The sequence below is a fragment of the Mustela lutreola genome, chromosome 2, assembly GCF_030435805.1.
Source record: "Mustela lutreola isolate mMusLut2 chromosome 2, mMusLut2.pri, whole genome shotgun sequence".
NCBI classification, from domain to species: domain Eukaryota; kingdom Metazoa; phylum Chordata; class Mammalia; order Carnivora; family Mustelidae; genus Mustela; species Mustela lutreola.
The window spans coordinates 156,148,069-156,157,920 of record NC_081291.1 but is presented as its reverse complement, the minus strand read 5'-3'; the positions used below and the strand labels follow the sequence as shown (position 1 = coordinate 156,157,920).

At 38.5% G+C, this 9,852-nt stretch overlaps 1 protein-coding gene across 4 annotated transcripts in view; it reads right to left on the bottom strand.

Moving 5' to 3' along the window:
- The window catches only part of GK5 (glycerol kinase 5), an 84,390-nt gene that overhangs the window by 36,329 nt on the left and 38,209 nt on the right, over window positions 1-9,852 (bottom strand). For all 4 annotated transcript variants that reach the window (XM_059163881.1, XM_059163883.1, XM_059163882.1 and 1 more), the window contains 4 exons: window positions 9,190-9,265; window positions 8,359-8,420; window positions 8,204-8,277; window positions 7,937-7,997 (listed from right to left, as the gene is read on the bottom strand). In XM_059163881.1, the coding sequence (XP_059019864.1) occupies window positions 7,937-7,997; window positions 8,204-8,277; window positions 8,359-8,420; window positions 9,190-9,265 (273 nt within the window). The remainder of the gene's footprint in view (window positions 1-7,936; window positions 7,998-8,203; window positions 8,278-8,358; window positions 8,421-9,189; window positions 9,266-9,852) is intronic.

Here is a 9,852-nt window from a genome sequence, read left to right as displayed (position 1 = left end):
ACTATAAACAGGATAATTCCCAGTATTTGGAGTGCACTTCAAAGCCATGGTTCCTAAGACCCAAAACAATTAAAATCAAATAAGTCAAAGACTCCACTGAAGACATTACTCTTTTAAGCCAAGCAGCTTGCTCAGTGATCTTATGTAATTAAGTTTTGAAATCCCCAGAAGGGTTAGTCCAAATATAGCAGGTGGTACTGACCAGAGCAGAGATTCCCCCTTGCTGGGCTAAAAAGTAATCGAGGGCTATCCTATTATCAAGAACAGCCTTGGCTAAAGAATCTAAGGATGGCTGTTGGGCCTCTGCTGCTTTAGCAGCAGATTCTGCAGTAATTTCAAGAACTGAGGGGAATTTCCTGATCATAGGCTTATTTACATTTACCCCTAACCAAGGAAGTAGGGACCTACCAAGAGGAGTGAATTCCTGAATCATGAAAGCCTCCTGGCAGGTCCTTTCTAGCTCAACAACGTAACTTCAAGGGAGTCACCCAAAGAATTGTCTTATTTGGCTTGTGAAAAAATAGGGGCTCAGTTAGATTTTTTCCTAGCCTGAACTAAAAGGTTATTCTAAATTCCAAAGACCCTGAAGCAATGGCCTGTGGAGAAACAGATGACAGCATTAACTTTCCGGGCTAATGCCAGAATAAAAAAAAGAAGGAGAAAGGGTTGTAGATTTAGTTAAAGTTTAGTCTTGATTCATCATCTTGGGGAGAAGCATTCTGTCCCACATCAGCTACTTCTTTTCCTCATCAATTTGATTTGGAGGTGTCTCCAAGCATCTCTAGAAGACCTGGTTGGAGGTGGAACCTTCACAAGCTGTGAGATATGTACTCAAGGCTCCATCCCTTCTAGTTTTGCAGCAGTGTCAGTGATCAGGAGCACCTGGTAAGATTCCTCTTCCACTGGGACTCAAGGGCCATCTTCTTCTGCTAATGTTTCCAGAATACCTAATTATCCCAGCTCAGTATACAGCTTCTGATAGAATTCCAAGAAGTTCTGCAAGGTTTTCATTAAGGTTCGTATGATTTGCCCAGTGAAGTGGATGCCTCGATCAGTGGAGATTGTGGAAGTATGCCCCAAATGGGAAACACGTTTTCTAATAGTTTCCCTGCTACTGTGAGGGCATCACAGTCTTGCAGCAGGGAAAGGCTTCAACCCATCCACAAAACATACAATGAATAACAAGAACATATGGGTAACCCCTAGTAACTAGCAGCTGGAATGAAGTCCAGCTGCAGATGTTCAAAGGGTCCAGAGGGATAGGTCTGAGGCTCTGGGAACAAAATCAGTTTTCCCAGGATGACCTGACAAGTCAGGTATTGCTGGTAGATTATTTTTACAATATTACAGAAGTCTCCCCACCAACGTCTATTCATAATTTTGGGTCATCTTGAATGCCATATGGTTAGTGAAGGAATGTAAAAACTGAAAAATAGGGTTTACCAGGGAACTGGGAAAAACTAAGCAGCCATCTTAGTTTTCCCATAGCCCAACTATTCATTTAATTGACAGCCAGTATTTACCCACCTTTATTCCTCTGATTCAGCAGCAGACTGTTGCCATGTTACAGGACATCAGGGTGGCAAAAGTGTGGCAATGAGGGGCTTTTTTTTTTCTTTTTTTTTGCAGAAGCAGAATGGACTTCATGCACATATGCCAACATCTTACAACATAAATAAGGTCTTTTTTATTTGATAATGCTTCTGATGTAATTTAACATATCACATAGGCTTAAATAGTTTAGCAAATTCTTTGGTATGCTCCAGGTCAAAGAGACTTAAGCCAATGAAAAGTCCAAACAAACAAACTTCATCCTCTTAAAGCAGAGAGAGAACCAAATTCTCGTTTTGCACTAGCTTAGTTTTGATACTAAAACTTACCTGTTCCAATCTTTAGTCAGTCCTGACCACATACACAATTCCTTGTCAGAGATTCCCTTCTTTATACAACTGTTTTTCCCTCAAAGAATGTATCTCCATCCTCATACTTTTTTTTTAATCAAAAACATGTATTTTACTTCCCTTGCATATGGAGATATTTCCCTTATTATTTCTAGTAGTGTTAAGCAAATGGAAATATCAGTTATACCAGCATTCTTTAGACTGGCAAATTTATAAATACATTTTATAATTTTTAGAAGCATTATGTTTTTAATTTTCCAATGTAGCACTAACATATCCAAAATATATTACAGTTTTTCTGTAACAAGAAGCCATGAGTAGATATTTCTTTTTTTTTTTTTTAAGATATTCTTAAGTAATCTCTATACCCAATGTGGGGCTTGAACTTACAAACCTGAGATCAGAGTCGCAGGTTCCACTACGCCAGCCAGACACCACAAGATAAACAAACCTATGTTTAGTAATTGATATTTTAGTATTTCATCTTATTTACAAATGATATAGATATTTAATGAATTCAACTTAATTCATTACTTAATCTAACTTAGAAAAACTTTAGGATGGGGTACCTGAGTGGCTCATTCCTTAAGCAACTGCTTTTGGCTCAGGTCATAATCCCAGGGTCCTATGGATCAAGTCCCACATTGGGCTCCCTGCTCAGCAGGAAGCCTGCTTCTCCCTCTCCCACGCCCCCTGCTTGTGTTCCCTCTCTCACTGCCTCTCTCTGTCAAATAAATAAAGTTTTTAAAATGAAGAAAAACTTTAGGGTGTTAGGTTACCAAAAAGATTTGGGAGACTATTTAACAGATTACCTAAATTTTTTATTTTATTTATATCTATTTACTTGTTCTTAATAAATATGCTTGTATTACCCATAAGAACTTCTCGAGACATCAGATAAAGTCAGTCATTCTTCTAAGTTATTTTTTAAAAATTTATTTATTTGACAGAGAGAGTAGAGGAGGGGCAGAGAGAGAGAGAGAGAGAGAATCTTGAGCAGACTCTCCAAAGTGCAGAGCCTGATGTGGGACTTGATCTCATGAACCCAAGATCCCCTCAGCTGAGATCAAGAGTTGGATGCCTAACTGACTGAGCCACCCAGGTGCCCCCTGCCAAGCTATTTTTTTTTTTTTATCTGTAACAGAAATTATATTACCTTATTCAACTTTAAGTGAATTAAGGCAGAATGAAAGTTTTAATTTTAATGCTGATAACTCTAAAGGCATGTCTACTTTAATATTCTTTAAAGATCTGTTTATTTTATTTATTTATTTATTTTTAAAAGATTTATTTATTTATTTATTTGACAGAGAGATCACAGGTAGACAGAGAAGGCAGGCAGAGAGAGAGAGAAGCAGGCTCCCTGCTGAGCAGAGAGACCGATGTGGGACTTGATCCCAGGACCCTGAGATCATGACCTGAGCCGAAGGCAGCAGCTTAACCCACTGAGCCACCCCGGCGCCCCAAAGATCTGTTTATTTTAGAGAGAGCGAGAGAATGTGCATGTGCATGTGCACAAGCGGGAGGGGCACGGGGAGAGGGAGAGAGAATTTTAAGCAGACTTCACATGGAGCACAGAGCCCAGTGCGGGTCTCAGTTCCACAACTCAGAGATCACAACCTAAGCCGAAACCAAGAGTTGGCTGCTTAATGGTGCTACCCAGGTACCCTAAGATATGTCTATGTTAATTAAACCAACAACCTTAAAGTAATTTTCATATCAAATATTTACCCAGATTTTGTGAGCTTGAGAAAATATTTGGATTCGTTTCTTTCTGAGAGTTTTAGGATATCTAATCCTTACTGGTGTTTACCTTTAAACCAAGTAAACAGAGCTCTTTTACAAATTAATTTTAGCAATACCATCCAGAAGTAGAAAATTATCTCACACTTAATATATACATAGAGAAAGAGAGACAGACAGATGCACACAAAGACCCTATAGTTACTAATATTTGCAGATAAGATTTTTTAAGATTTGTATTTGTCCCTAGGATTAATCTTAAGGAGGTAATGCTAGAGTTTGGGAAAAGAGCTCCTTTGCAGGTTTGTATTTTTAAAAAGTCTTCTTTCCCTTTTTTCTCTCAGTATCTGGAGATTGTGGGCTTTGTTTACATTTCTAAGACATGATAAGACATAAACATCATAGGACAGGGAAAGAATGCAAGTTCCTCCAGGAAGGACTCTGCTTTCCTAGAGCTAAAAATTTACAATCTGTTTGAGATAAACAGGGGAAGTTTTGGGATTGGTAAAGAAATAGGTAAACTCTGAATTGCCTCTAGAGCTATATTTCTAGTTTTATAAATATTGCAGAATAAGGACAATTGCTTCACTTCCTCCAGGAACTGGGTTGCAACTTAAATGACATTATAGGTTGATCTACCTACTCAACTCTGTTATTCTCAATTTCCTTCTTTTTCCCCTGGGGACATGGTTCTAATTTTAAATATTTCTGGTGGTACAGAATAACAACCCATGGGTGTAAGAAAGATCCCCAAAGAGGGTGCAAAGGATATTACCTTCCCAAGATCTAAAGTCACTCCAAATGATAGCCACAGAACCAAAATCTGCATGTCTCATGCGGGCAGAAAGACAAGCCCAGTCACATAAAACTAGAGAAACGAGAAGGCACTACGGATCTCTGGGAGAGAAAGGATCAATAGTCAGTGGGTCTGGATTTGGAAAGGAAGAGACAATGTGAAATTTTATTTTCCTCTCTAGACTGCACACTACAGATAGAGATTTGGAAGGAACTGGTTCAGGTAAGAATTTTCACCCTTTGCTGTAAGTTTTTCTAGGGTCCCCTCTGTAGGCTCTGGTACCTACCAGACTTTCTCCTTTGCTGTTTGAGGGAATAACGTAGCAGTTTCACCAGAAAATCCCTCTGTTTCAATGACTCTGGGACGGGCCCATATGGGGTCCTCCTATGAAGTAAATACGGGGCTGTATGTAAGGCCAATGTGGTGGAGTTTTGTTTATGGTTGTGTAGTCTTTTCAGAGTGGAAAAAAAATTCAGACAAAGGATTAGTAGAACAAGTACTCCAAGGAGGACAAAAAGAGCAACAGGAACTACGTTGGTCTTACAGTCTTTTGTTTTGGGCACCTCTTCTCTCTTTTTCACTAGTCTTTTGCAATGAGTCTTTTAATGAAACAATATGGGAATTCTGAAACCTTTTATTTAGAGGCTTCTGCTTGCCAATGAAAACAGGTATCCCATTCTGTTTAATTTGGGAATCCTTCCTTTCAAGTGCACTTCTTAAATGATTTTATCAAATTGGAACAGTCCCCATAATGACCATTGTATTTCTAGGTTGTAATTCTCTGGAAGGCTGGAGCAGTTTGTTAGGATTCTCAGCACAAACAGAGTTAACCTATATTTCTGTCCAGCTGCATCTAGCTACAAATGGTGTGCAACTCATATTTCTGTCTGGACTTATTTGGGGACCCTTGACCTGACAGTTAATGAGCCAAGTTCCCCAGGACACTGAATAAGCTTAGTAAGATTTTGCCATTTTTGCAAGATACCTACAACTTCTAGAACTATAGTTCTTAGACATAAAATAAACAGATGCACTGGAAGGTGGCATGCTTTGACTCTTTAAAATTTAAGGATTCCATTAGCTAAGGCTTGAGTTCTCAGAGCCAAACTAATACCTAAAAGGGATGGGCTACTGGGCCAGGGATCTTGCATGTTTTACAGAGTACCTCATCATATAGAGGTTTTCTTGAGGTTGGTGGGCAAACTTGTATCAATCTAACCCATTTTCTTGAGGTGGTAAGTGCTCTAATAGCCTTCAAATGTTCACCCTGTGCCCACCAATTTTCCAGTTTTTTGGTCTCTGAGATCCCGGTTAGTGATAGCCTTTATCTACACAAAACAAGACAAATATGCACACCTTAATGTATAAGCGATAACCAAGAGATGTTACTGTGCCCCAGCCAAGAGAAGGCCCTGTGCTCACCACAGACAATTCTTGTGGAATCTTGCTGGGGTTTTCCAGCAATTCCAGGGGAATTATGGCCTGAAAGGCTAGGGATTTGCCATTGGGCAGACATTTTTCCCAGCTCAGCTGGACTCTAGGCAAAACTGCCAGCTCTGGGCATAACCATCTGGCAGTTCAGGCTGTAAAGGAAGGCCATTTACACTGAGGGAGCTTGAGTGAACTAAGAGTGGAGCTCTGACCCAAAAGGGGACTTGCCCATAGCCTCAGGAACAGCAAGAAACACATGAATTCAAAGGGTTCATGGGGTACCATGCCTGTGTTTCTCATTGTCCCCAGATGCTGCTGGAAGTTTGCTTTGGATCCTGTTGCTGCCTGCCACCAAATCTGTTAAATAAAAATAATTCAACAAAGGAATTTTTCTTTTCTTTTCTTTTTTTTTAAGATTTTATTTATTTATTTTAGAGAGAATGACAGAGAGAGCCAGAGAGCATAAACACGGGGCGGGGGAGAGGCAGAGGAAGAAGCAGACTTCCTGCTGAGCAGGGAGTCCAATGAAGGACTCGATCCTAGGACCCTGGGATCATGACCTGAGCAGAAGGCAGACACTTCACTGACTGAGTCACCCAGTGATTCACCCAACTGAGTAAATTTTAAAAATCTAACTGGCTTTATTAATCAATTCATGAATTAGATGGCATCCCATCTAGCAATTACGGGGAGCACCAAAGAGCTACAGAAAAAGAAAGTTTGTTTTTTTTTTTAAGTAGGTTCCACCCCCATCATAAAGCCCAATGTGGGGCTTGAACTCATGACCCTGAAATCAAGACCTGAGCTGAGATTAAGAGTTGGTCACTTTACCAACCAAACCACCCAGGTGCCCCAGAAAAGGAAAAAATAAAATTATTAGCAAAAAAAAAAAAAAAATCCATTGTTTTAGGTAAGGCTGCCCTAAGGGGAAAGAAAGGGGCCTATCAGAAACGCGGAAAAGTTCCGCGTTGACAGATAAGGGTTACATTTCTGAGGGATTGAAACTGCAGTTAAGGAAGGTATTAAGTCTTGGTTTAGGCTGCCATTTTAGGCCTATTGTTTTCTTCCGCCACCCCCCTTTCTTTCAAGATTTCATTTTTAAGTAATCTCTACACCCAACATGGGGCTCGAATTTACAATCCCAAGATCAAAAGCTGCGTGCTCCACCAATTGAGCCAGCCAGGTGCCCCTCTTTTTAACAACGTATAGTAATATTTTAAAAGCCAAAACTCCTCTAAAGAACACTTTGTCACTAAACTTCGACCGTTCCAGCAATACCTTTATCTAAACTTGAGCCTACCATGAAGTTGATTAAGACTGACCCTCTCTAAATGACCAGGAATTTTTAACTTGGAAATAAACTCCCTTTCTCTCACCTGATTCCTCCACCTACTCTGGCAATCATCCACCTAAGAAAGATGGTCTATATTTCCTGCGTAAGCTATTACAGGAACCCAAAGTCAAGGTTGGAGCTTCCACAGAGCCCCTCAACCAGGGGGCAAATCCTTGAAATTCTCTAAGTTCTAGATCTTTCATCCAGACAGAAAGAGTATAATCAAGAAAGAACCTCAAAAACCTGAAATAATTAATTTTTCACTCTTCTATAGTTTCTCTACTGGTCTATGTTGGCTAAGGATTTTATAAAATATAAATACAACATTTTATTTTAAGTTGCCTTGTCACTGTTTGGTTATACTGTATCAAATAGAAACTAAGCAATGGCCCTATCCTTTGTTTTTTGTCTCAGAGTTATCAAATATAAGCCACACATTATTCAGAATACAACATTAAAAAAATTTACAGTTTTCTGAAAAACAAAATATATATAAAAGTCAGAAAAGATCAGAAAGTGCTTTCATGTCAGAAGACTGGCCCAGTGGGTCCCCTCACCAGAATACATAAAATACTCCTGGTTATATCCAGGGCACATTAACTTAAAAAGAAAAAAATACTTTAATTTTATTCTGCAAGGACCACTAATCCTCTTAAATATAATCCCAACTATCCATGTATATATTATTTAGTTTATACTATGCATGGAGAAACCCTCAAGTTTTCTACTTACCAAGGCCACTATTGGTATAGGCACACCAAATATCTCTTCATCCACTGATCCAAAATTGTGGCTTCAAACAAAATTGATTAAAAAGTCAGTCACAGCTCTAGAAATATTAATTCTAAAATTCAGCAAATTGATTTGTAGACCAAAAAGTTATATAATGAACATACAAGCACCTCAAACAAATAACAAATAACAAAATGCTTTCCCCACTAAGGAAAAATGAATTCAGGGACAATTTTGCTAGTTTCTATAACTGATGTTCACTATTACCTTGTATCCTTCACAGGAGGCAGGATAGACAGTGGTATTGAAAGCAGGGAAGTAAGGATCCTGCTCCAGTGCATCTGAGCATAAAAATATGTCATCAGAATCCAAGCTAAATTATACAAAAATTGTGATTCAAAAGGAAAAAATAACAACTTTACCTTAAAAGGGTCAAATAGTCCAGTTGCACTGGCATTTGAAAAATCCGTGGCAAATTCAGAACCTGAATTCACATTGAAGATATTATATTATCAAGTAGTATCAATCAACAGCTATCCCTAGTTTATAATCTAGACCTCTCTCTGGCCTCAAATTCATTCCAAAATGTATATTTCCACTGCAAAATCTCTAAAGCAATTTCCCACTTAATCTTTTTGAACTTTTATAGTTTACGAAATCTCTTTCATATACATTGTCACATCGTGATCCCCAGTTTATTTTGTTATTTCTTTTAAAGATTTATTTATTTGAAAGAAAGAGAGAGAGAGCACTCGAGTCAGGGCAGGAACAGAGGGAGAGAATCTCAAGCAGACTCCCCACGCAGATAAAGACTGATCTCAGGGCTCTATCTCATGACCCTGAGATCATGACCTGAGCCAAAACCAAGAGTTAGAGCTTAACTGACTGCCACCAAAGCATTCTGATCCCCAGTTTAAGGATAAGGAAAGGGGTTCAAAGGTGTAATATGATTGCCTATAGATTCCCAGCTGCAAAGGACAAATTTGTTATCGTACTCGAGTCTTTACCACTTTTGAAATTAAAACTGTTCCTCCATCTTGTGTTTGAGGTCTTATCACAATTTAAAAATCACCCTCACCTTACAAATCTAAAATTTATCTACCTTTACTATAACATGTAGTTACTCCAGTACCAAGAAGCAGTATGTCTGGGATAAGGGAAGGGGAAAAAAAGTAAACTCCACTTTTTTAGGTGAATCATTTCTATCAATCAAATTTCAGTTACTTGAAATAGATCTATCAGATCATCTTTACCTTTTGTGAGCTTATGTAACAACCAGGTATCAACAGTCCCAAAGCAGCAATTATCTTCTTCAACCGCATTTTGCACCTAGAAAACACAACATCACAAAACTGACTCAAAAAGGCTAAATTAGGGGTGACTAGGTGGCTCAGTGGGTTAAGCCTCTGCCTTTGGCTTAGGTCATGATCTCAGGGTCCTGGGATTGAGCCCCACACTGGGCTCTCTGCTCAGCAGGGAGCCTGATTCTCCCTCTTGCTCGGTCTGCCTCTCTGTCTACTTATGATCTCTCTCTCTCTGTCAAATAAATAAATAAAATCCTTTTTTTTTAAAGGCTAAATTTTGAAGTGTATGATTAAGTGCCAATCAGTAAATACAATATAATCCCATTTTTTGATAAGAATGAATATATATAAAGAAATTATTTTTAAAATATACCCCCAAAAGTTCTAAGCAATTACTATAAGGTAAAAGAGGATTTAATTTTACAAGAAACATGTGTTACTTTTGTGATGAAAAATAAAGCAAATATACATATTTTTAGCTTAGACATATGAATATGTCTACACAAAGTCTAAAACAGGATGATATACTATGATTACAGTTCAAATCCAACTCACTGTCTATTTCTGTACAGCAAGTTAAGAATGGTTTTTAAATTCTATAATTGTTTTTTA